Below are 26,776 nucleotides of genomic sequence, written 5' to 3'. Positions count from 1 at the left end.
AATCCCATGGACAGAGGAGCCTGGTAGGCTGCAGTCCATGGGGTCGTGAAGAGTCGGACACGACTAAGCGACTTCACTTTCACTTCTCACTTTCATGCATTGGAGAAGGAAATGGCAACCCACTCCAGTGTTCTTGCCTGGAGAATCCCAGGGACGGGAGAGCCTGGTGGGCTGCTGTCTATGGGGTTGCACAGAGTCGGACACGACTGAAGCGACTTAGCAGCAGCAGTAGCTGCTTTGCATATAAACAAGTAAATGTTGAATGTGTATCCCCTTAGTCTGAAATTTCTCTAAAAATAATGTACAGTTGGATGAACTTCAAATGACACGGGAGTAATTATGATGCTTGGTGAAAAAAGGAGGATACAGATTATGTATTGCTAGTGTAACTAATGGAGAAGCCAGTGGCACCCCACTCCAATACTCTTGCCTGGAAAATCCCATGGATGGAGGAGCCTGGTGGGCTGCAGTCCATGGGGTCGCTGAGGGTTGGACACAACTGAGCGACTTCACTTTCACGCATTGGAGAAGGAAATGGCAACCCACTCCAGTGTTCTTGCCTGGAGAATCCCAGGGACGGGGAGCCTGGTGGGCTGCCGTCTGTGGGGTCGCACAGAGTCGGACACGACTGAAGCGACTTAGCAGCAGCAGCAGCAATGTAACTAAGCTGTGTTATAAAGCAAGAAATATGCAGAGCATTACTGCATTGTTTACTAGTCTTAATGTCTAAAGATACAAGCTAGATCATATTTAAGTTTGTATATTTAAATAAGCTTTATTGAGGTATAACTTGCATATGGTTACTTTCTCCAGTTCAAGTGTATGATTTGATGCATCTTGACAGATGTATATATCACCACCACCACAGTTAAGATATAAAACATTTCCATCACCATAAAAAAGTTCCCTAGTGGCCTTTGCAGTCTCTTCCTACCCTACCCAACCTCTAGTGATCATTGGTTTTTCTACCACAGTAGTTTTGCCTGTTCTAGACTTTTAAATAATTGGATTTTTGTGTCTTGCTTTGTATTGTAAATATTTAAAATTTTCTATGTATTATTAGGTTTTGACTGCCCTCGCTAGGGGAGATTGCCCCTCCCTGGGCTCACCAATTCTTAGATACAGCAAAGGACCCAGCCTGAGTGAGCCTTGGCTCTGCAAGGCAGATAGATCCCTACTCTATCTGCCCCCTCAGCCCAGGAAGCCATCTTCCTTTGCCTGATCATCCCAGGGCCGGATGCTAGGTGCCTGGGGACCCCTTCACAGCCCAGAGCCCTTGGCGGTTATTCACACTAGTTGATCCTAAACTGTACCCCATGCCTTGCCTTGCCCGTCCTGAGGAAACCCCACTAGCGACCATGGCCTAAGCACTCCCCTCACTCTGTCGTCTGCTTCCTGACCACCCTGGTGTCTTCCCCATGTGACCCTGCATGGCGATTTCTGCTTGTAGGATTTGTTAGTACAATAAACTTTTTTTCTGAGGCTGTTTCCTCATTACTGTAAATGACCCAATGCAAAACAGGCTTTCATGTAACATGTATTGTATCCGTAGTGTCTCCCTTTGTATTGCTTAGTATGCCATTGTGTGAATCTACCAGAATTGGTTAATCCACTCACCAATTGATGGACATTTGGACCCTTTTCAGGTTTTGGCTAGTATGGATAACACCACTATAAACATTTGCAAACAAGTCTGCGTGGACTTAAGTTTTCCTCTATCTTGAGTAAATACCTGGGATTAGATTCCTGAGTCAGGTTGCCAGGCTGTTCTCAAGTGGCTGTGTTGTTTCCCAGTCTCACCAGCCATGTATGAGAGTTCCAGCAGGACTCCATTTGATGTTGCCATTTCTTTAAAATGTATCCATTCTATTGGTTTTATAGTGATACCTTGTTCTAGTTTTAAGTTGCATTTTCCTGATGACCAGTGATGCTAGGCATCTTTGCATGTGCTTGTTGGTCATTCCTGTCCCTCTCTTTTGTGTTAGACTTATATATATATATATATATATATATATATTTTTTTGTTTTTTTTTTTATGGATTCAAGTTGATTTACAATGTGTTAATTTCGGGTGTACATAGATTATTTCTTAGAGAAGTTTAAGGTACAACAAAATTGAGGGGAAATTACAGAGAGTTCCCATTTACTCTTGCCCCTATACCTCCCCCACAATCAGTATCCCTCACCAGAGTGGGACATTTGTTGAAATTGATGAGCCTACTTCACACTTCCAATTGATGAGCCTACTTGACACTTCGTTACCACCCAGAGTCCATTGTTTACATTCGGATTTATCCTGGGTGTTGTATATTCTGTGAGTTTGGACACATGTATATTCATCATTATAATATACATAATATTTCTACTGCCTTAAAATATCCTCTGTGCTCTACCTGTTCACCCATCCTTCCCAACTACTGATCTTTTACCATCTCTATAGTTTTGCCTTTTCCAGAATGCCATATAGTTGGAATCGTACACTATGTAGCATTTTCCGGTTGTCTTCTTTAACTTCAGATCAGATCAGATCATTTGCTCAGTCGTGTCCGACTCTTTGCGACCCCATGAATCACAGCACACCAGGCCTCCCTCTCCATCACCAACTCCTGGAGTTCACTCAGACTCATGTCCATCGAGTCAGTGATGCCATCCAGCCATCTCATCCTCTGTCGTCCCCTTCTCCTCCTGCCCCCAATCCCTCCCAGCATCAGAGTCTTTTCCAATGAGTCAACTCTTTGCATGAGGTGGCCAAAGTACTGGAGTTTCAGATTTAGCATCATTCCTTCCAAAGAAATCCCAGGGCTGATCTCCTTCAGAATGGACTGGTTGGATCTCCTTGTAGTCCAAGGGACTCGCAAGAGTCTTCTCCAACACCACAGGTCAAAAGCATCAATTCTTCGGCGCTCAGCCTTCTTCACAGTCCAACTCTCACATCCATACATGACCACAGGAAAAACCATAGCCTTGACTAGACAGACCTTTGTTGGCAAAGTAATGTCTCTGCTTTTGAATTCTCCATGTCTTTTCATAGCTTAACAGCTCATTTCTTTTTAGTGCTGAATAATATTACATTGTCTGAACATACCACAGTTTATTTATCCATTCACCTGCTGAAGGGCATCTTGATTGCTTCCAAGTTTTGACAGTTATGAACAAAGCTGCTATAGACTTCAGTGTGCATATCTTTGTGCGGACATAAGTTTTCAGCTTCTTTGAATAAATGCCAAGGAGCACGATTGCTGGATCACATGGTAAGAGTATATTTGGAAGACTCCCAAAGTGGCTTGACCTTTTTTGTCTTTGAACTGACAGAATGAGAGTTTCTGTTGCCCTGCACACTCACCAGCATTTGGTGTTGTCCGTGTTCTGGATTTTTGCCATTCTGATAGGTGTGCAGGGGTATCTCGTTAGTTTCTGTTTCCTTGATGACATATGATATGGAGCGTCTTTTCAAATGCCTGTTTGTCATCTGTATTTCTTCTTTGATGGGTATCTTGTTAGGGTCTTTGGCTCATTTTAAAATCAGATTGGTTGTTTTCATATTGTTGATTTATAAGTGTTCTTTGTATATTTCAGTTAACAGATAGGTGTTCTGTATTTTCTCCCAGTCTGTGACTTGTCTTTTCACACTCTTGACATATCTTTCACAAAGTTTAATGACATCCAGATTGTCAATTATTTCTTTCACGGATCCTCCCTTTGGTGTGGTATCTAAATCATTGTTACTGCCAAATCCAAGGTCATCTAGATTTTCTCTTATATTATCTTCTAGGTTTTATGTTTTACATTTAGGTCTGTGATCCATTTTGAGTTAATTTTTGTAAATGATACAAGGTTTGTGTATAGTTTTGGGTTTTGGGGTTTTTTTTGCATATGATGTCCAATTCCAGCACCACTTGTTGAGAAGATTATCTTTGCACCTTTTTATTTCTGATACTAGGAATCTGTGTCCTCTCTTTTTATTTTTTCCTTTCTCCTTAGCCTGGCTAGAGGCTTATTGAATTTATTGATCTTTTTAAAGGACCAACTTTTGACATAATTGATTTTTCTCTATCGATTTCCTGATTTCAATTTTTATTATTTCTTCTGTTTGCTTTGGATTTAATTTACTCTTTTAGCTTCCTGAGGTAGAAGCTTAGATGATTGATTTTAGATTTTTCTTTTCTAATGTATTCATTCAGTGCTATAAATTTCCCTGTAAGCACTGCTTTCACTACACAAACTTTAACAAATTGTATTTTTGTTTTCATTTAGTTCAAGATGCTGTTTAATTTCTCTTGAGATAGCTTCTTTGACCCATGTGTTATATATAAATGTATTATTTAATCTCTAAGTACTTGGGGATTTTCTAGCTCTCTTTCTGTTACTGAGTTCAAGTTTAATTCCCTTGTGGACTAAGAGCAGATGTTGTATGATTTTTATTCCTTTAAACTTTGTTAAGATGTATTTTATGGCTCAGAGCAGTCTATCTTGGTGAATATTCTGTGTGATCTTGAGAAGATGAATAGTTTATGTATGTCAGTTATATCCAATTGATTGATGGTGTTGTTGAGTTCAGCTATGTCTTGTCTTATTTTTGCCAGACAGATCTGTGCGTTCTGATAGAGGGTTATTGAAATTTCCATCTCTAAAAGAAGGTTCATCTGTTTCTTCTTGCAGCTCTATCAGTTTTTGCCTCATGTAGCTTGATGCTCTGTTAAGTACAAACACATTAAGGATTGTTATGTCTTCTTGGAGGACTGTCCCCATTTTAGCTTAGAATAATGCCCCTCTTTATTCTTGATAACTTGTCTTGCTCTGAAGTCAGCTGTGTCTGAAACAAGTATTTCACTTCTCTCTCTTCTTGCTTGCATAGTTTCTTAACACAAGTTGGGTGTAATTCTTATTTATAGGTAAGGTGTATCTTTTTCTGACTTCTTTGAGGATTTTTTTTAATCTTTGATTTTATTAAAAGTCATACACCTAGGTGCAGTTTCTGAATATTTTTTTCTGCTCAGTGTTCTGTTAGCTTTCTGGATCTGTGGTTCAGTATCTAACTGAATTAATTTGGGGAAATTCTCAGTCATTATTGTTTCAGATATTTCTTCTGTTCTTTTTTCTTTCTTTTCCTTCTAGATTTCCATTACACAGATTTTACATCTTTTGTAGTTGTCCCACAGTTCCTGAATATTATATTCTGGTTGTTGTTTTTTTTTCTCTCTCTGTTTTTCACTTTTGGCAGTTTCTATTGAGGTATCCCCAGACTAAAGTCTTTCCTCAGCTGTCTCTAATCTACTAATCAGCCCATAAAAGGCGTTGTTCCTTTCCATTATAGCGTTTTTGATCTTTTTCATTTTTCTTTGGTTCTTAGAATCTCCTTCTCTCTGCTTACATTACGCATCTGTTCTTGCATGCTGTCTACTTTAGCCATTAGGGCCCTTAGCATCTTAATCATAGTTATTATATTCCTAGTTTGATAACACCCAATATCCTTGTCATGTCTGGTTCTGATGGTTTCTCTGCCTGTCAGACTGTTGGGTTTTTTTTTTTCTTTTTGCCTTTTAGTGTGTCTTATAATTAAAATAGGAAGACATGATGTACTTGGTCAAAGGAACTGCTCTTACAGGTCTTTAGTAATCCATGGTAAGGTGTGGAGGAGGGGAAGCATTCTATAGTCCCTCAGTAGGTTTTAGCCCTTCAGTGATCCCGTCCCTCTGGGTTGTGATCTACACACATGCTTCTCAGTTTTTTCCCCTGCTTTGGTGGGAAAGGATGCCTAGAGTATGCTGGAGTTGGATGATATCCCTCCTCTGGGTCAGTCAGGCTCTGATAAAACCCCAAGAGGTCAGGCTCTGGCTAATTGGTTTCTCCTGGGGGCAGACTTTTTTAAGAACAGGATGCCCTAGTCTAATTCAAAATGGTTCCTTTTCCTCTCCCCCAGCCAGAAGCATAAGGGAATTTTTCCTTTTACTCACTGTAAGAACCTGATCAAGCTCCCAGATAATATATATAAAAGCATGGCGTCGCTGATGAGTGGGCACCCCTGGAGTTTTTATTTCTCAGACTCATCAATGCTGAGTCTCTGGCAAGTTGTCAGTTTCAGTGCAGGTTTCTCTACCTCAGCACTGTGGTTCCCGCGGAGATGTTTGCTGGTGGGTTTCTGCTTTAGTAAGTTGTTGCTTCTTTGTATTTGTCTGCCTGTCTCCAATTTTAGAGGCCCTATGAGTACTTCTGTTATGGATTTAAGAAGAGTTTGTTCAGCTCTTGTTTAGACAAAGTGGTGACTTACTGCTTCTTACATGGCTTATGGGATCTTAGTTCCCCAACCAAGGATTGAACCTTGGGCCCTTGGCAGTGAGAGCATGGAGTCCTAACCACTGGACCACCGGGGAGTTCTCCTTTCTGTCCTTTAAAGTTGTTGTTCTGTTGTCTTCTGGTTTGCATTATTTCTGATGAGAGGTTGATATTAAATATTTATGTTTATCTTTCTTCTTTTGAACAAAAAGTCTCTACCCACCCCCTGATTTTAAGATTTCCTTTTTGTCTCTGATTTTTGGTACTTTGATTATGAAGTGCCTTAGTATGGTTTGGTTTGGTGTAATTTTTATTTTATATTTTATAGTTGATTAACAGTGTTGTGTTAGTTTCATGTGTGCAGCAAAGAGATTCCATTATAAATATCGATTCTTTTTAAATTCTTTTCCCATTTAGGTTGTTACAGAGTATTGAGCAAAGGTCTTTGTGCTATACGGTGGGTCCTTGTTGGTTATGTATTTTAAATATATAATATGGTTTTATTTTATGTTTCTAATGTGGGAAGTTCATTGAACTTATATATGTTTATAGTTTTTATCAGTTTGGGAAAAATTTTGATCTTTTTTTTCTAATACTTTTTATCCCCCTTTTGTCTCTTTTCTGAAACTCAAATTATGTGTACAGTTTGATACTGTCCCATTGGTCACTGGTGCTGTGTTATTTTTTTCAACTTTTCTTTTTCTCCCTCTCTGTGTTTTATTTCAGATTTTTTTTTTTTTTTGCTGTGTCTTCAGGTTCATACATCTTTTCTTTTGCAGAATCTAATATGCTGTTAATCCAATCCAGTGAATTTTTTATTTGAGATATTGTAATTTTCGTGTCTTATAGTTCCATTTGGTTAGTTTTTATACCTTCCCTCTTTGCCTCATCATGTCTATGTTTTGTTATGGGACATATTTCTAAATAGCTGTTTTGATGTCCTCATCTACTAATTCCATCATCATCTTATTTCTTCATCTGTTTCTAATGATTGATTTTTAAATCCTGATTATGAGTCATTTTCCTGCTTCTTTAATATCTGGTAGTTTTTGACTAAATGCTGGACATTGTGTATCTGATGTGTGGGGGTGCTCCATTTCTTTGTAGTCCTTTAATGAGTTTTGGACTTTGTTTTATTGCTTACTTAGATTACTTGTGACCAGTTGGATCCTTTTTCAGGTCTTGTTTTTGTAAGCTTTATTAGTGCAGATACAGAACAGCCTCTCGCCCCCTTAAAAGCAGCATCCTTTTCAGGATTCTGCTACTTGCCGCTTTTTTTAACAAGGGCTTTCTGCTGTAGATAGTAGAACCACAAACTAGCTGTCTAACCACAAAACTGAAGTCCTCGCTGTCTGGAATCCAGTTGTTGTTCAGCTTACTGTTTTCTGAGAATTCTTTCCCCAGCCTCCACTCCCACACACAGATCGTTATTCTGCAAAATATTCCAGGGAACTCCTCTGCAGACGTCCAGAATTCTCTCCCTGTGCAGCTCCTTCTTCTCTTCTCTTTTGCTCTTCAAATTCTTACTGCCTCAGCCTTACTGCTCCAGTCTGTCTCAACAATTCAGCAGGATTTTGGGGTTCTATTTTAGTTTCCTTTCCCTGCATTGCAGCTTGGAAATTTCCTCCAGGCAGTAAGCTCTGGCAGTTGTGGGGCTCACCTTGTTTTTCTCTCTGAGATGATAGGTCTTCACTGCAGTTGTCCAGTTTTGAAAAATTGTTTCATATATTTTGTCCAGTTTCCTTTTGGCAATTTTCTTACTAATTAATCTGTCATAGCCTGAAGCAGAAGTTCCGTATAAATTTTATACTTTGCAAACTTTTTAGAATAATCAGAAGAGATAAAATCTGTCCTTTTATGTTTAACCAGTTCGCTTCATCTTCATACTCCCTCTCTTGGGTTTGTATTTGCTATAGAGAAAACTGATTTCATGTTCTGTTGAAACTTGAGTGCAGTATGTATTCTTAAGTTATTTGCAGGTGAGTGCATATCTCAAAGTACAGGTCATGCTAGATTTTACAGTTTGTCTTAATATGTTGTAAGGGGGTGTGTATCCTTGTTTTTGTTATTTATTAACTAATTTCTGTCCCAGAGCTGAATGGCCTTCATTCTGAGCATTATAAGTGATACCCCTCTCTCCTTCTACATACATATAGCACTGAAATAATTGGAGAAACTAAGTGACTTTTGTTTAAGTTGCTGTGGGCATGTTTTCCTTCTCTAGATTTATTCTCTGTCTAAATACATTATATCAGATCAGATCAGTCGCTCAGTCGTGTCCAACTCTTTGTGACCCCATGAATCACAGCACGCCAGGCCTCCCTGTCCATCACCAACTCCCGGAGTTCACTCAGACTCACGTCCATCGAGTCAGTGATGCCATCCAGCCATCTCATCCTCTGTCATCCCCTTCTCTTGCCCCCAATCCCTCCCAGCATCAGAGGCTTTTCCAATGAGTCAACTCTTTGCATGAGGTGGCCAAAGTATATACAATTCTTGTTTTTGTCACTTGTAACTTGACTCAGTATTTGTTTGCTATTCTTCTCATCTTGTTGGCTTGAGTAATGCTTGGTTTAAAAATGTAACCACATAAACAGTGTTTGACTTGGCTGCTTTTTTTTTCCCCCCAGATGGTATAGCTGTATGCTGGGAAAGAAATGCAGCCTGGCTCCTCTGAAGGAAGAACTTCGCATACAAGGGGTAAGGCTTTGTCATTACTATTCCAGTGTGACCACTTTTGATGGTACTTGAAGTATAGAATTTTCGTGTATACCAAAAAACCTGGATGTGTTTTTTGTTTATTTTTGCTTGCCCATTGCTTGTTTAGTTTTTTTAATGATGTAATTTTGGGGCTAATAGGGACTTTTTGCAAATCATTAAAATAAGGCCTTTTTTTTTTTTTTTTTTAAGGCCTAAAATGGAGACTACATAGCTATGTCTAGCCAGGCTTTGCAGGCTCTCTTTCCTAAAAAAAGAAAAGAAAAGAACGTTTGAATCGTTTTACCAGTAGTTCTCTGAAGGGCTGCGTTTTGAGTGTTTCATATATCTAACCTCGAAGCTGGAACTATAAATCGTCTCTCATGTTTCATGGGAGGAAAAAAGCCTACAACTTTGTTGAGATGGCTGGACGGCATCACTGATGCAGTGAACATGAACTTGGGCAAACTCCAGGAGATGGTGAGGGACAGAGGGGCCTGGTGTGCTGCAGTCCATGGAGTCGCAAAGAGTCGGACGCGACTGGGCGACTGAACAACAACGATTGAGTCACTGGTTATTAGGCAGCTGGGCATAGCTGTTTTTGGATGGTAGTGTTTGTTAACTGATAAAAAGAAAGACCAACCTATAATTTAAAATGAGGCAGCAGCCAGAAACATATTAGTAGAACTAACAGAATGATTTGACGCTGTTTTTTGGTTTCAGGTTCCTAAAGTCACCTATACTGAGTTCTGCCAGGGTCGGACAATGAGATGGGCTTTGGCTTGGAGTTTTTATGATGACGTAACAGTACCAGTAAGTTGAGACCTTCCTTTAGCTTTGCTGAAACCCAGTACATGGTGGGTTTTACTAGGTCATAAATCAACTAAATCTGTACTGTCTTGTTTCCCTGAAGTTTGCCCCAAATGCTTACATCACAATGGAGAGGTTGTGAACCAGGCACAGTCCTGGAAGGCTGTCTGTGGTGACCATAAAACCTTTCTCTCTGAATCTGTGCAACTCAGTGATTCTGAATCAGCAAATGTAAATGAGTTGGAAATGCATCTTTTAGCAATTAAAAAATTCAAATACAAACACCTTGTGGGTATGATTTTTCTGTTGGACATTCCTGAAGAATTGAAATTGAAGTCTGTTTTCTTTTATCACTGCTGTTTTCCTAGAGTAGCTGTCTCCTAGGGTTCCTGTGGATGTAGAAATTGCCATTTGGGATTGCGGGCTTTTGATGTGTAAAACTCAAGAGATCATTCGAGTAAAGGGTCCTGTCTTGACTTTCAGATGAGCACTGGAATATTGATGAGTTTTGAAGCTGGGTGATATAGTTCATTATCCTATTTTGTCTCCTTTGCATGTGCTTGACCGTGAACATTCTTCTGTAATTTTATGATCCACAAAATTCTCATTGTCCTCTGTGGTTGCTGCTATATGCAAAAGAAAAATGTTTTTGAACTGGTTAGCCGGAATAATTTTTCTAGGCTACGTAAGAGGTGGTAACAGAATAGCGTCTGTTTGTTCTCACTTTTCCCCTGCAAGAAGGATTGACTTCTGGTTGCCTGGAGCGGTCTGCCTTACCGTTCATGTACTCGTTGCTCAGCTTGAGCTGCCCCTGCCCACAGTATTTATGGAGGCCTCATACCTGGGCTTGTTCACCGTCTCCAGTCCCCTGTCTACACCATAGGCTTGTCCTGGGTGCTCCTCTCCCAAGGTCTTGGCCACGCTTTGTCTCCAGAGTCTCTCTTAAGTGTTGCTGTAACTGTGAGCCTCTTTCCTTCTCCTGTAGGGCAGAGGAGTAGAGATGTGCGGAAGTATGAGGGGACCGTTTGCAGGTGTTTCTGAATACATGAGCTCAGATTTGAAACTGAGCCTTCCTTTCCTGTACTCTGCAGCTAGGTGTTCTGCTGGATTGAAATAAGTTGTCCCAGTCAAGTCTGAATGGCCTGTGTGATGGAAGCCCAGACTTGCCTCTGTGCCATGCAGTAGGGTGTCCAGAGGTTAGTGTTTGAAATACTCACTGATTACCAAAGATGGTTGTGCTTTTTTTGACCTCCCTGAGGGATTATCCTTTCTGTCATCCTCTAAATAAGAATACCAGGGTTTTCCCAACAAATGGTTAAAATTGTTAGCAATGCCTCAGCTTATCCCTATGCAGACGCTAACAGCTGCAGGAAAATGGAGCTGCACCTGTTTCCGAGTGCTTTCTGTTGAACCTGCTTTCCGCACTTGTTGGCACCACAGGCAGAAGAGCTGATAATGAGCTCTGGCACCCTCCAGGCCATCTCAGGGACCAGCGACACCCTTGCCCTCTTGGATTAACAGCTATTTCAGATCAGAGTATCAAAGAGCACTGTGTTTCTGTGGTAGTAAAACCAGCTTACTTTGAAAGGGAATCAGCTAAGCCTTCCTCCCTCCCTCCCTGTCTTTTAGGTCATCCTTGAGGCCTGTTCATAGCTTCAGCCATGAAAGACTGCCTCTTGCTTAAGGGCCCCAGGCTTCTGCCACGCCAGAGTACTCATCCCTCCACACCACTGCCCCCAACCCAAAGCTGTTAATAATGCATCCCCAAGTGTTCCATTAGGTGCACTTAAACTGCTACAGGGAAAACGGCAATTTCTGATTTGTGGTAACCCAGCAACAGTTTCTTAGCACTGGTGCCCTCGATCAGCAGCTGCTTTCCCAGGGGTCCCAGGGCACTCGGGAGGGCTTCAGTGGGCTGCCCTCTTGGTTCTCCTTCTCGCTACTTGGACCTCTCCCTACTCCCTGCTCTTTGAAGTGGTCACCTCATTCTCCTTGCTCCTGCGGGCTATGGCGGGGAGGGAGGAGCATGCTGCTTTAGGTGAGGAGAGGAAGCCAAGGACTGGAGCTGGTTAAGCAGAAACATTGACCTACTTCCCCGCCCCACCCCCATTCCCGCCTTTTTAGGGTAAATGTGCAAGTTACTATGGCAACTTCTGTTTTCACTTATCTCAGGCCTACTGGCTTGCTTCTGTTGGTGCTGAATGCTGAAAAATTCTAATTTGCTGCTGATTCAAGTGCCCACACTAAGCCCATTCCTCTTGTCTGGATTTATTTTAACAGCCAAAAGACGAGTCCTAGTGTTGATAAAATTGTGTCTGTTCATTTCCGACTGATGACAAATATAAGGAAGCATATCATAAGGACTGTTCCTTACAGAATTTTAACAAGCCGCTTAGAATGCCTCTTTGTCCGAACTTCTCGCATTGCTCAAGGCATTATTTTAGCTTTGCTTTGCTTTCAGGTGTTTGACACTTGTTAAAAGAAAAAGGGGAAATAATGTGACTCTAATAAATGGTATGTACTCTTGGTCTGAGCATTGCCCAGGAACTCTGGTTTTAAAAAATGAGCCTCCTCTGTTCAACACATTTCCTCTGAGCCTGGGTCTTTCTTGTCCAGGGAGTCATAACTAGAGGGCTTTCTGGAGAACAGATGGAGGGAAGGGGTCAAATTAATTAGGTAGCCTTGTTAGTGTCAGAATGGGGTTCTTCTGACAGTGTTCCACTTCCTAGTCCACATGTACTCAAACTAATTCCAGATAGAGGAGGGATTCCGTGTAGGTGCTCAGGGGATGACACTTGGAGACAGGTATCAGGGTGGTACTTCAGGGCTCTCTCTCATTTTAGAGATCTCATCAGCAGATCTCTGGTCTGCTTTCGTCAGTATTATGTGTTGATTTTATTTATTGAGAGGATTCTCCTGTTAAGACATGGTTAGAGGGGATTCTCTGGCAGTCCAATGTTTAGGACTCTACGTTTTCACTGCTAAGGGTGCCGGTTCAGTCCCCTGTTGGGGAACTAAGATCCCATAAGCTGCTCAGTATGGCAAAGGGCAGGGGGAGGAAGGACATGGTTTGAAAACCAGTACTGTACCAGACTATAAATTATGCTCTAAAACAGATGTGATGGTTAGGGATCTGAGCTATTTAGCAAAACCAAAGTTAAGGTTCCTTCTCTTGTTACTTTTCTTATTGTGACGTTCATTGTGATAATACCAAAGAAATAAGATAGCATTTCCTATCGCTTACAATGATTAGCTTTACGAAAGAGAAGTATGGATACGAAAGTTCATATGAGTGAGTACTGAAATGAATGGTAGGAACCAGAATGGTGGAGAATTAGGCCATTCAGAAAAGAAAATAGTTCAGTCTGGGAGGACTTCATGGAGGAGGAATTGTCAATGTCTGACTCATAGTTGGTGCATAGAGTATTTGTTGAGTGTTAAAAGGAATATGATGTAGAACTTCTACTAAGGAACAGCATTGCAAGCATAATGTTAATCGGTATAGTAGATTTCAAGCACCAGAGATAGTCTTTGTTGTGATGTGAATGCTTCACACACATTATGTTATTTTATTCAAACCTGACAATAATCAAGTGGGTGGTATTATCCCCACTTTTTAGATGACGAAATTGGAGACTCTAAAAAATCAGGTTGAAGCCTTGCTTAGTCTGATTTCACAGCCTAAGCTCTAAGTCACTGTGCTGCCCAAGGACTGCCCTTGGTTCCATTCTAACCAGATATTACCTACTCAGCAGCCACCTTTCATGTAATGGTCACCTGGGTTCATCCTGAGCTCGCCTTTCAAAGAAAGGATGGCTCCTCAGTGGCTCCTTGTTCCTCCCAAATCTGTTTTTGACTTCCCTTCCATCCTAATCACTCCCTGTTTTCCTGATTGTGCTGCCTTCTACGGCATTAGAAGTTACACAGTCTTCTTATGATGCCAGGGTCATTGCTGACTGTCATTACAGCCTTTGGTCACAGCCCTTTCTCTGTCTGATCCTTTCTGTGGACTTCCCTTCACTGCAGCCCAGCTCAATTCTAACTTCTGCATAAAGCCTTCTTAACCAATTCCTTCTTAACCATGCAGCCTATAGAAATCTCTCTGGACCTATCTTTATATATATTTATTTGTCTGTGCTGGTCTTAATTGCGGTATGCAGGATCTTTAGTTGCAGCTTTCAGGCTCTTAGTTGCTGCGTGTGGGATCTAGTTCCCCGACCAGTGATCGAACCGTGGCCCCCTGCATTGGCAGCACAGAGCCTTAGCTGCTGGACCACCAGGGACGCCCCTGGATTTATCTCTTTCAGTCATTTGTATTCTGCATGAACTTACTTCTGACATAGTTTGTTCTGTTATTTTGTTTAACAGTGGCATGGTGGATTACCCTAAAACTATTGCCGAGTGTATAGAAACTGTCTAGGTTGAGCAGGTTACTTCTCTAAGTTTTTGTTTCTTCATCTGTAAGCTGGGGGTTACTGATAGTACCCACCACTTCAGGTTTTGAGAATTAAATGTATATAACACAGTGCCTGATACATATAGTAGGTGCTCAGTAAAATGTATTGTGTTATCATTCCCCACCATTCCCTCTCACCACCTCTGTCTGATGTCCCAGTGATGTTGAGCTGCCCTGATGATTCTAAAGCAAATCTTAGAGTGTATTATTTCATCTATAACTATTTTCATATTTATTTACAAAAGGTGTTTCATTTTACTTTGTGTTTTTAGGGATTGCCTTTTTTGTATGTGCTATTTAGTTTTGTTTGGTAATTGTAAAAGATACTCATACGTGGTTTCAAAATCAAATCTCAAAAAGGATACTATTAGAAGTCTAGCTTCATTCTCTTGTCTCTTTCACCCCAATCAATTCCTGTTCTCCTTGGGTTACTATTTAAACGATTTTCTAATTTATCCTCCCATTGTTTTTAGTGGGGTTGGTTGTTTTAATATAAGAAAATACACAGTTATAGCCACCTACTTTCTTAGATAGGTAGTAGCATTCTACATAAACTTTTTCCCCCTTTTTACTTTGTATTGTTTTTCCATATATCTAGGAATGATTACAGGACATTTTAAAAACAGCAACCAGTCAGATTAGATAACAATAGAAATGCCACTGGCTGTTAATAAAGAAGCCACACTTTTAGAGAGCAAAATACTTAGTCCACTTCATGGCATCAGAGCTGATACATATATGAAAAAGGCAAGATGATCTGACTGTCCATCCCAGCGCACTTCTTGTGTGTATTCCAGCCAGGTGTCAGTGTTGGCCCCTTGGCTTTATTTTTCCATAAATAGTAGCCTGTGCTGAATAACAGCTCACAGACACTCGGCTTGTTCCTGGAGGATCTGGAGCGGTAGCCATTCAGAATGTGGCAGAGCAGGGAAGACCCGCATGTGGTGGGCAGGAGCACGCCTTTCCCCTCAAGACCATCCTGGAAGCTGCTCTGTCTTATCAAGGAGGCTGTGGCTTCATGCCAGCAGATCTTAGTGAATGACCCTCTTCTTGTCCTGCAGATATGAGGTAGATCTGTGTTCTACTTTAGCCGTAGTTAGCAGCAGAGCTTCAGCAGAATGCGAATGCTATACAGATTTGTATCAGGTTACACCTGATTGGAAAGTCTTCTGACTGGTTGCACCACTGAGGTCTAGAAATTAAAGGAAGAGTGAAGATTTAAGCAGTTTAAAGACAGCTCTTAAGACTCCACTCTCCCAGTGCACAGGGCCTGGGTTTGAGCCCTGGTCAGGGAACTGGATCCCACATGTGTAACTAAGAATCGCATGTGACAACTAAGACGTGTGCAGCCAAATAAATACTTTAAAAGAGGAAAAAAGACAGCTCTGTTAGGTAAAGCATATTTTTAAAATGTAAGAACTGTTTTTGTCCAATTCATGGTTTCAGTGTGGTAACACTTGGAGCTCCTCCCATATTGATGATTATTCATTGAATCCTTACAGTGTAAAAGATACAAAGCCTGTGTTCTCTGCAGAATTTACAACTCCCCACCAAACTTTCACATTGTAATTTCAGCTGGGTGATATAGTAGTTCATCTTCGAACCCAAAATCAGTTGTAAATTCACCTTCTAGTTTTTTACATTAAACTGAATTAACCATTATTGATTTTTTAAAATTATGCTTTAAAATGTTAAATTGTTACTTTGTCTTCTAAACTGTGACAGTTTGAGTATAGCACTCTTCATTGAAAATATTTGTGGTTTGAGATTTAGCAAATTAAGATAATCTCAGTTGGGGAAAAACAGCTTCTATTTACTAGTGTTGTGACAGGGTATAAAATAACCTGCTGTTGAACCTGTGGGGTTGAATTTAACTATTAATTTATTAGGACCTGCTCCTGTATTTTACTCTGGTCCTGCCTACTGAGAATTTTCAGTATGAGCAAGAAAGGATGAGGAATGATTGCTATAAGCCAGACTTAAGTTAATCTTTAATCATTTAAAAGCTTTTAGAGTTTCTAAAGTATAAATTATCTGTCTCTTGAGTGCTTACCCAGTTTCTGTAATAAAACTAGGGAATCCTCTGGTGGTCCAGCAGTTAGGAATCTGCGCTTTCACTGCCGAAGGTGCAGGTTCAGTTCCTGGATCGGGGACTAAGATCGCTAAGCTGTGTGACATGGCCAAGAGTAAAACTAAATCCTGAGAATGTGTGTGTGAGAGAGTGAAAAGAACTCACTAAAGGTCTTCAGAAATACCAGATTTGTTGATTGACCGTTATATATGGTACATTGGAGCCAGGATGCAAGGTAAAGGAGCCATATATGAGATGGAGAAGTTTTCATTTTTGTTCTGGTGTAACAAGGCAGCAAGCTGTCTGTTTTGCTGTTTCTGAAAGTGGGTCCTTGAGAGAGCTCTTGTTAAGTTTGATGAGGGTGCATTTCTCTCCTTTAAGTTCTAGAAAAGCCCATTCTTACTTTTGGAGGAGAATATTGCAGGAAATGACAGACGCAGCAATATCTTCACGTTGCTGGTTGGAATTTGTGAGCACAAATGATTCCCACCTCTGTCCAAAGAGGGATGAGGTGCTATCCTTCCAGCCATACTTGTAGATGACCTTTGGTGTGCTGTCGGGGATGGCCCTGCGACGGTGACCTTTCCACGGTAACAGCTTTGGATGTCAGGAAGTGGAAAAAATAATTTGATTCTTGTCTCCCATCCTCCTCTTGCATACCACCATCTTTTTTCACCCCCAGCTTAATAATCATATATCAAGCTCCTCAGTGCAAAGTTTAGGCCCTCAGTACCTGGAGAAATTGTGTTTCTTATGTTGGCGATTGAGTAATAACAATGCTGCTGTCTTGGTGCCCATATGAATCTGTCTCATCTTGCCTGAAACATTAATTGAGCGGGTTCAGACTTCAGGGCTTGGTCTGCCGCTCGCTTCTCAGGAGCAGGCTTCTTACTCATACACACACCCTTTGTTTTTGGTCCTTTTCTTCTAAGCTTGTTTTCTGTTCTTTAACTTCCCTTTTTTATTAGTTAACATCTGGTATAAAGAGAAAATGTTGATTGTTTCTAGGAAATACCACCTAAAAGTGTTCTAGCATAGAATAAACTGGCTATTTTCTTGTCTATGTGGGGTAGGGAGTTGCTAGCTAGTTCCTACAAGGCCTCACCCAGTAACTGGACCTCACTGTGTGTGTACTTATATGCTCTGTTGCTGTTTCCAGGCACAGTCGGAGTTCACAGCCACACAATTATCATATGCTTCTTTTTAGGAAAAGATCTTCAGAGCTGGCTGGGTATTGTCTCTTTTTGAGCCTTTCTTATAATCCTGCTCATTTTGATCCTAACTTTAGAATTAGCTTAAATTCTTCTTCAAATTTTGATAAAATTTGTCTACAAGTCAGTCTCTTAAAGTATCCATAATTTATCTGATCTTAGCTAAGAGTCTAACTGAAAAAAAAAAAAAAAAGGCAACCTTTTACTTGAAAGAAATAAGCTTTAAATACAGCAGTGTCATTTGGTTTTTAAAATGGAACTTGAGTCCCTCTAGTGGTAAGAGTGTAATTCACTTTCCAAGCTTGAAATTTAAAGAAAGGACAGTCTTGAGTTACTGGAATCAGCTTTCAAATCCACTGTTCCTGTGGTTGCTACTGTCCCCTCTCCCCAGCCAAGAGGCAGTGCATAGGTGGGCACTGGCTTGGCCTTGACATGCCTGGATTCAGCGTCCTCTTCCGCCCATGCAATCCTGGTGCCCTGGTCGTTCCCAGCATGTGATCTCACAAACTGCCACTCACCAGCTGCTCTCTTTCAACAAGTCTCAGCACATATCAACTTGGGCTCCGTGGTGGTGATTTTAAGCCATGCATTTTTTATTTTTTTAATAGAAAGGAACACAGTGAGTCCCCTTGGGGTCCTTGAGTTGCCTTGAAAGAAATAGTTGCACAGGCCTGTTTTGGGCATAGCAGGTAGATGAAGGAGTTATATACTGATAGAACACAGGCAGAAAGTACCTGGGTTTGGGATTCAAATCCTAATTTTACAAATACTAACCATGTGACCTCAAGCAGATTCCATTGCTGCTCTGTATCTTAGTTTTTCCTGTCTATAAAATGGGGAGATGGTAAACCCATTTGGCATAGTTGTTTTAAGTATTAAAAATAAACATGCCAAGGCCTTTGTTCTTTTTTAGGGCTCTGCAGTCATGGAGATTCCCCCAGCTGAATTTATTATAACGCATGAGATTTGATTATTTGGATGACCTTCCCCTATTCTCCCATGCCCTCTTGTTCTTTCAGTCACCACCCAGTAAGCGAAGAAAACTAGAGAAGCCAAGGAAGCCCATTACGTTCATAGTCCTGGGGCCTATGATGAAAGAACTAGCCCTCAAAGCATCATCTCTGGGCCCTGAGACAGTGGAAGGCATTGTGGTTGTGACAACATGGATTGAAAAAATCCTCACTGATCTAAAGGTACCTGGTTGATAAGCACATTGAAGAAGTACTTACAAATAATCTTTTTTCTTTTTTTTTAAAAGGAGTTTTCAGAGGAGAAAAGTGATCTATAAAATTGTTTTTCCTCCAAACAGGTCCAGCATAAACGAGTTCCCTGTGGAAAGGAGGAAATCAGCCTTTTCCTAACGGCCATAGAAAACTCCTGGATTCACTTGAGGAGGAAGAAGAGAGACCGAGTGAGACAACTGAGAGAGGTGCCCCTAGCGCCCAAGGACGTGATCGAAGCCCTGGAAGAGAAAAAACCTCCCCCGAGGGAGTCTGGCAGTAGCCAGGATGTTGCCCAGGGCCCCCAGGAGAGTGCCCTGGGGGGCCCTGCTCCACCGGAAGGCGAGTCTGCCACTGTGGGGGGCCATGGCCCCAGCCAGGACTTGCTTTCCCAGGAGGAAAACCCAGAACCCACGGAGGATGAAAGGAGTGAGGAAAAGGGGGACATGGAGGTTCTGGAAGGTTGTAAAGGCTCTAGTAATGGAGCCCAGGACCACGAGGCTCCTGAGCCCTTCAGCAGCCCAGCGTCTGAAAAAGGGAACCATCTCCAAGGAGTGGCTGGACGTTACTTATTCAAGTGTCTGATAAACGTTAAGAAGGAGGTAGATGACGCCTTAGTTGAAATGCACTGGGTTGAGGGCCAGAACAGGGATTTGATGAACCAGCTTTGTACTTATATACGTAACCAAATTTTCAGGCTTGTTGCTAGTTAACTCCAAAATTCTCGCACATTTGGGAAAGTTCTATAAAGCAGCTTGCTTTGAAGAGTGGCCTGGGAGGGGTGGCAAGCTGAATTCCATCATTAGCCCACTAGTAACATTATGTGGAATTGTCTTAAAAAGCCAACAAATGAGTCAATTTTTAAACACCTGCCTCCTTTAAAAAAAAAAAAAAAGAATTACAGGGCATTGTAGTATGGTAGTTCAGAGAAAGAATTGTGGTGATCAGCATCAACAAAATGTCATCGGTAAACTCATAAGGGATTTAAACCTGACTTAAGCTGATCACCTTTGGAGAAGGAAATGGCAACCCACTCCAGTATTCTTGCCTGGAGAATCCCATGGACAGAGGAACCTTGTGGGCTGCAGTCCATGGAGTCGCAAGAGTCGGACATGACTGAGTGACTTTGACTACTTCACTAAGCTGATCGCCTTGGCCTCAGACTGGTTTTCTGAGGCCAAAAGGATTATTTTTGCAGTCTGATCCCGGTCAGAACTCAACAGTGCATCCTGCCTTCTGTGTCAGCCTTGGTTGCTTCTGAGAAGGGGTGACTTTCTCACCCCTGCCCGCCTGCCCCTCCACCCCATGGAGGTGGTATACCAGGGCAGATAGCTCTATACCCTCTTCTACAGTCACTTGCAAGACTAAAAACTTTGGGTACATACGATTGATGACCCCTGTGTCAGTCCTGAGAAAGGAACTAGCCTTTTGAGAGTCAGGGAGAGAAAGCTCAGTAATGCCAGGAAGAAGGCCTGATCAGGGAGCGCCTGGAAACGTTGAAGACAATCGGCACATTCCTGACTCTTGTCTGTTTTGGATGTTGCTTGTTTCAGAAACAGAATTAGGTAAGCAAAACTGCCAGATACAACTGCGATGCAGCAGAATGAAGCCATACCCGTGCCTCCAACCTGTTTAAAGAACTGTTTTGTAGCAGTTTGACTGGTGTGGATTTTTTTTTTAATTTGTTTTGACGTTTGAAGTGGAGCTAATATAAGAGTATTCAGAATTGAAAACTGTCAGTCCTGTTTGAATCCTGGGGTTGGGGAAGATACTCTCTTGGCTTTCAATGGATAAGTGATGGGTGATGGAAATGAGAAATGGAGCAAGATATATTTACATATAGTAAGTTGCTTAAGAAAGCCTCATCTATTGGCAGATAAGTTACTGCTAATCAAAGATGGTTTTGGCACAGGAGTTCGTTTGTAATCTCTTCTGTGTTTACCTGTTGCCATTGGAGAATTCTGAGGCCAGGGTAACTGTTCTTAAAACATGTTTCCTAATTGTGCTGTCAGGGCTCAGCAGGAATACCTCTGGGAAAGGCGTCTCTTTTTTGTCCTCTTGGTGTCTCGGTTACCCTCTGCTGTGCTTGGCTTTTACTGCTTGATTTTATACCAGCAGCTGAGGGTTCTATTTATCCTGAAAATTTTGAGTACAGTGCCATTGCCTGCAAAGAAGACTGTAGTTAAGCCACACTTTTGAAAGGTGGCTGTTGGTTGGGGCATAAAACTGATGACCTTGGCATACTTTGGCAGCAGCTAGAGCAGTCCTTCAGCAAAGATACTGGAAATGGAAATAGGACCATATCATACCTCTCCATGGCAGTGGAGACAGAGCTGCCGAAAAGAACATACGAACCAACCAGTGTTCTAAGCTGGTCCATGGACCTCTGGAGAACCCAGAGCTTCCTGGGTTATTTCCAAAGGCTCTGTGGACATGTTTGGGTTTTTTTCTGGAGAGAAGGGTCCCCAAGTTAGAGAGAGGAGCTACTAACTCACTGGGGATTAGGAACCGCTATGCTGGTTAGCCTTTGACAGGAAAAGGAAACTTAATGCCCAGGGTCCCACAGAGTCCAAGATTCAGCACAGGGCCTCGGATTCCGGTGATCCAGTCATCTCCTCCATCCACCCCCACCATCCTCTCCTCACCTCTCATAACATTGGAGTCATATGCTGGACCCAAACCTAGTTTCTGTCTTGATCAAATTTTAGGATACGTGAGTTAGGTAACGACTCTTCACTCAATAAAGCCGTCACTGTTGGCATGTTTGTTTCACTGTAAAGGAGTAGGACATGCTCATTAAGGATTTGGAAAGATCAAAGGAGGAAACAGCTTCAGTCACCCCTCGCCTCAGCCTCCGGGAGCATAGCCCCTGTTGGTATTTCAGTGTTTCCTTCTAGTCACTAATCTGTCTCTATAGATGGGGGGTGTGAGTGTGTGGGTTCAACTTTGGTTGTGTTCATTCTGCATATTCACTATGCTTTTTTCCTCCGCGCTGTCACAGGAGTGTATTATTGGTCCTCCTCACTTGTTCACAATGTATTTCAGCCACAGTATTAGCCTTTGTTAAGTCTAGTACTTAGAGATTCCCAGGGAATCCTCTGTGGGCCTGGAAGCACAAAAGAGCTGTCTTACGTCTGTGTGTGTTTGGTGCCCCAGGTTTGAGGCTTGGTGCAGTGGAAGATGCTTTATAGTTTAAGCTGATGCTCTTAGAGTTTAAGAAGCATATGGCTAGAGAGCCTTCCACTGCTGGAACTGTGAGTACAGTTTTTGCATTGGTGTGTCTTCAGTTCCTTCTCTGAGAAGAATAGTTTATTTCCATCTAATGAGAGAACATTGAAACATTTTTAAAAGACATTTAAAAATCCTTTCACTTACACATATACTTGATAATTGTGTGATATGGGGTAGCCTATACCTCTGATAAAAGGGGAAGATGAAATTTTTTTTTTTTTTTAAGAAATAGATTACTGTCATAATGTTGAGTGGTAACTGCCTAAGTGTCTGGAGGTCAAGTTCATGTTGATGGATTAGTATGAAATTCAGTCTTTGTGGTGGTATCTTAAATTCTGTTCTGGTCCCTGGCCTGGGCGTCTGATCTCTTGATAACGAAAGTGGGAACAGAAGCAGGACTTGTTTTCCAAGGAGGGGAATAAGCTGCTTTTGTTCTTCGGAATCTGCTTTGCTTCCAGCAGTGGGTTCCTTCACCCCACATCCTTGCCCAGCTATTCACACACCAGAGCATACTGCTTGTTCTCACAGGGTCTGTATCTCTGTGGTGGAGTTTCAGCTAGTCTTAAGGGAGTGTGTGGATGATATATACTTAAAATTTTAGTATGTATTTTTAAAAACATGAAACCTGTCAAAGCTTACCATATGATTACACCTGCTTCTAAGCTCTGACGTGTAGTAAAATTGCAAGGGGTGGAAAAGATGCAAAGGCCTTTAGAAAATTCTAGGCCTCCTAAAAGAAGCCCCTCCTTCTTACTTAAATCCAGGTGTTTCTGCTGCGGCCACACGAGGGCGTATGTGGCTTTTTTTAATCAGCTTCCCGGTGGGCGTGGATAAAATTGTGTCCTTGGTATTTTCTTGAAATAGCCAGATAAATATTTTTATGTAAGCAAGTACGTTTTTACGTTAAAAAACTTAGAGAGATGAAAGAAAGAAGGGAAAACTCACCACCCTGTGGTCTGGGCATAAGTTTTCAACCTTTTTATGTTTCTTTATGGTCCCAGATGATTTAAAGATTTTTTTTCTTTCCACCTGTCTTACTACTCTAAAATAGACCCAGGCTGTGTTAGTCCTTTGGATCAACTTTTTATTGGTCTCTAGTTAATGGGGTGCTAGAAGGGGACATTTCATGATTTTACATAGTAAGTTTTCCAAAACTACTATTTGTGTCGCAGGAAGAATAATAGAGCCTAAAGAAAGAAGCTGCTTTCAGCATTCCTAAGGAGTCATCTGCAGAAGGGAAGTCTCAAAGGTGCAACACTTTCACAGCCACATCTCTTGGAAAAGTTGGCACTCAGGAGAATCAGTTTGCTGAATGGGCATTAAGCCCAATAAAAACCCAGAGGACGCTTACTAGTGAGGATGGATTGGCCTCTGCCTCCTGGAGCAAGGTGTTGATGGTCTTGAACCTTCTCATGCTTCCGGGTGCAAACCTCTTGGTGCTTGTGCCAGCACCGTATTAAGGAAGCCTGGGGGGCTCACCCTGCGAGCAGTGGGACCTCACACACATACCAGAGGGTTCCTGCTCTGCTCTGCAAAGACATTCAGATCCTCTGTATGACTCACCCAAATGACTAAAACAGCAGTTTATTTTTTTTAATTGCTGGTTGGAACGGCTAATGCTCCCTTTTGGAACGGCTAATGCTGCCTTTTGGAGGGTTTGCTTTTACTCCAGGGGACCATGTTGTGACTGAAGGCCTTGCACCTCTGAATGCTCTCTGAGGTGCAGCCTTTTCTCCTCCCCTCTCTCAGCCTGGCAGAACCATTGGGGACTCCAGGCTCTCTTCAGGGAAGCAAGGGATCTCAGGTGCTGACTAGAAGCCAGGGAACTGAGATCAGGCGGAGTGGGCCAGAAAGTGCAGGGGCGTGGAAAACAGTGAAGGTCACAGACTTCACAATTCATCAGACCCGAGTCTACATTCCAGTTCCACTTACAGGGTCAGTCATTCTCACTGAGGCTTGACTTCGTCATACAAAAGGTGCTGGATTCTCAATTCCAAGAGTCATAAAATAGCAGTCAAGTGAGAGGAATACTAAAGCCCCTTGGAAGAGTCCATAAACGAGGGGTAGGCTCATTGCTTCTTAGTCTCTCTTGAGTTTTCACTTTCTGCTCAGAATATCTTCTTTCAAGAGACTCAGGTGAAAAAGCCAAGACCTCAGATGTGTCAGTGCAAGTATAGGCTGCCACTCTGACTGAGAGCAGAAATCCAGACTTCTGTGTAGTGGGAGGATAAACGGAACCAATACTGACTATCAGTCCTCTATGTCAGTTGTCTGGCTTAACCCCGCAAAGAGGCGTGGAGTCCCTGTGTGCTTGCGTAAAGAAGTGGCAGCTCAGAAATGCCTTAAATGACTTGCCCTAAGGTTGTTTACAGGGACTTGACCTCAGGTCCAGAGATAGGAGACAGGGATTTCATATCAATCTCGATTCGTCACAAGTGCTACACTTAGGATGGAAACGGACTCCTGGGCTCCATGGACCCATCTCTAGGGAAGGAAGCTTCGATGATACGACACGGGGAAGAGAAAATCAAGTCTTAACCAACTCTGCCATTGAGCATTTGAAGGTCATATTATTTTCCAGCCTTTGATCAAGGAGCAAGCTTTAATAAAATGAAATTGCTTATAATTAGTTCTTACACTACCAAATCTTTATAGAATTTTGGATTTGGCAGTAGTACAGATAATTAAGTCGATAGTGAAACCACAGTCTAGTGCAAGCACACACTGGATCGGAATCAATGTAAAATAACTGATAATTAGGTAATGACTCTTTGACAATGCATAATTGTATAATAAGGGGAAGAAGGATTTTTTTTTTTAGGCAACATCAAATATTTCACTTACGGAAAGCAAAACTGATAGACTTTAGATCTTGCTACAGAAGGGTAACAGTCATAAAAAATAGCAAGTCGTCTTCCCCAGGTAAGGGAATGGACTGTGTGAATCGAGAAAAGGAAAGGCTGCCTGCCATCTGGTGGGAGTTCAAGGAGTGTGGCTGAGAGTGGAGGAAACGGAGCCAGGAAATTCCCAGCTGGGGGAGCCTTGGCCGGCTCCAACAGCCAGCCTGCCCCCAGGGGAAGCTGCCCTGCGAGCACCGCTGAGCCTGGGACAGTGGGTAACCTGCCCCGCTACGTGTGTGATGCCAGTGGCTCCATGTCTCTTGCTGGGAAGTGGGCATTCCCAGTCTGGTCAGGATCCCTAATTGAAGTCTCTTTGTCCCAGGATTTGCCTTCAGGGGGGCAGATGTGGGGCTTCTGGAGCAAATGCTGGCCTCTGTTTTATTAATGGACACTTTCATTCACAAAGGGAAGTATTTCCTCATCTTCTACCCCAGGGGCCAGACAAGAAGGGCTGGAGCTCCCACTCGCACTGGTGGAGCACTGCTGCTATCAAGTAACTTGTGTTCCATGCCTGCTGGTTACTGCTGTGCAGAAGTCGCTGCCCCGTGATGCCGGATCTTCTTATTTCTTGAGGAAAGCTGGAAATCCAGGTTTATGACAAGTTTACTTGATGGTAAATCTTCACAACGAATTCAGTATTTTACAGAAACCTGGTCGACCATCAGTTTGTGGCCTCTTCTACCACCAGGTGGTAGAACTTACCTAAATATTTGCTGCCTCCACTCTCCTAACTCGTTTATTTCAGCCACTGAAGTCTGGTTGCTGCCTCCCCACCTCTTTAAAGAGTTCTCACCTCTTAACAGGGAGAATCCCGAAGATTCTAGTAGCCATGGGCCTGGTTTGTGCTTTTCTCTCACTTGTGGCCAACCTTATCCACTCCATGACTTTATACTGGTCACTCCTGCATTCTTCACACACAAATCTAGGCCTTTCCTGAACTTTAACCTTCCACATGCCTCACCTCCTGTCGGACATGACCCCCAGGACCATGGCTGTGCTAACTCAACTGATTTGCACCTGCGTCTCCCGTACTCTCCACCACATCCAGCCAGCTGTCCAGAATAGAAATCTCTGCTCCTCCCTCTCCTTCACCGCTAGGGTCTAAAAATCTTCCACCTGAGAAAGATCCTCCCAATTCCAGCCCAGCCTCTTCCTCCATCCCTGGTGCCACCACCTTAGCGCCCTTCTGCGTCTCTCACCTGGACTGTAAGGGTAGCCTGAACCGTTTCTGGGGGATTTCAGAATTAAGCAGCAGGAAAAGTGGGTTGGGGAGGGGTTGGGGAGAGGAGTAAAGAAACAGGAAGGAAAACTAGGATGGGAAGTAGACCCAGCGCCCCAGGTCAAATTAGTTGAGATCAAGACTCGGGTGAGGCTCTTCCTGGTCAAGCACGCCAGAACTTTCCCCCTTTAACATAATTTCATTTTATAAAAGTGATGTTTTCATTAGAAGATATTTATAAAAGAAGGAATAAAAGTTTACAATTCCACTACTCAAATGGAGTTGTTTTACATTTTGTTAGTATTTTTATATACATATATATATTTAAGCAGCAAATGTGGAATCAATGGTCTGTGTTACTGTTCTATAAATGTTTTCATTCAGCAATATGTTGTGATAAATTTTTTCTGGTTATAAAATTAACCTGTGTGTCATAAAACTTGTGAAAATAAAAGTTACCAGAGGTTGCACTGCCCGAAGACAAGCACCAGGTTTATATCCTGTTTTCTTCACATGCGTTTTTGTGAGCGGCACTTCATGAAACCAGTTGTTCCTTATTGGAAATCGAGATTTTCTCGTTTTCACTTTTGTACATAATGCTTTAGTGAATATCTTTGTACAGAAATGTTTGTGTGTTTTCTTCCTGCTTTAGGATAAATTTGTGTAAGAATTACTGAAGCAGAAGAGA

General features: G+C 42.1%; 1 protein-coding gene across 2 annotated transcripts in view; it reads left to right on the top strand.

Annotated features, from left to right (window-relative positions):
• The window catches only part of METTL16 (methyltransferase 16, RNA N6-adenosine), a 69,154-nt gene extending 42,582 nt beyond the window's left edge, over nucleotides 1-26,572 (top strand). Inside the window, exons 7-10 of one of the 2 annotated variants that reach the window (XM_061390662.1) lie at nucleotides 8,904-8,973; nucleotides 9,694-9,783; nucleotides 18,538-18,711; nucleotides 18,828-26,572. In XM_061390662.1, the coding sequence (XP_061246646.1) occupies nucleotides 8,904-8,973; nucleotides 9,694-9,783; nucleotides 18,538-18,711; nucleotides 18,828-19,451 (958 nt within the window). In that variant the 3' untranslated portion in view covers nucleotides 19,452-26,572. The remainder of the gene's footprint in view (nucleotides 1-8,903; nucleotides 8,974-9,693; nucleotides 9,784-18,537; nucleotides 18,712-18,827) is intronic. The other variant, XM_061390661.1, reaches the window with a different exon arrangement.
• Nucleotides 26,573-26,776: the final 204 nt, after the last annotated feature.

The sequence above is a fragment of the Bos javanicus genome, chromosome 19 (assembly GCF_032452875.1).
Source record: "Bos javanicus breed banteng chromosome 19, ARS-OSU_banteng_1.0, whole genome shotgun sequence".
Taxonomy (NCBI): Eukaryota; Metazoa; Chordata; class Mammalia; order Artiodactyla; family Bovidae; genus Bos; species Bos javanicus.
The sequence above is the reverse complement of the archived record's forward strand: the minus strand, read 5'-3'. Positions and strand labels throughout refer to the sequence as shown.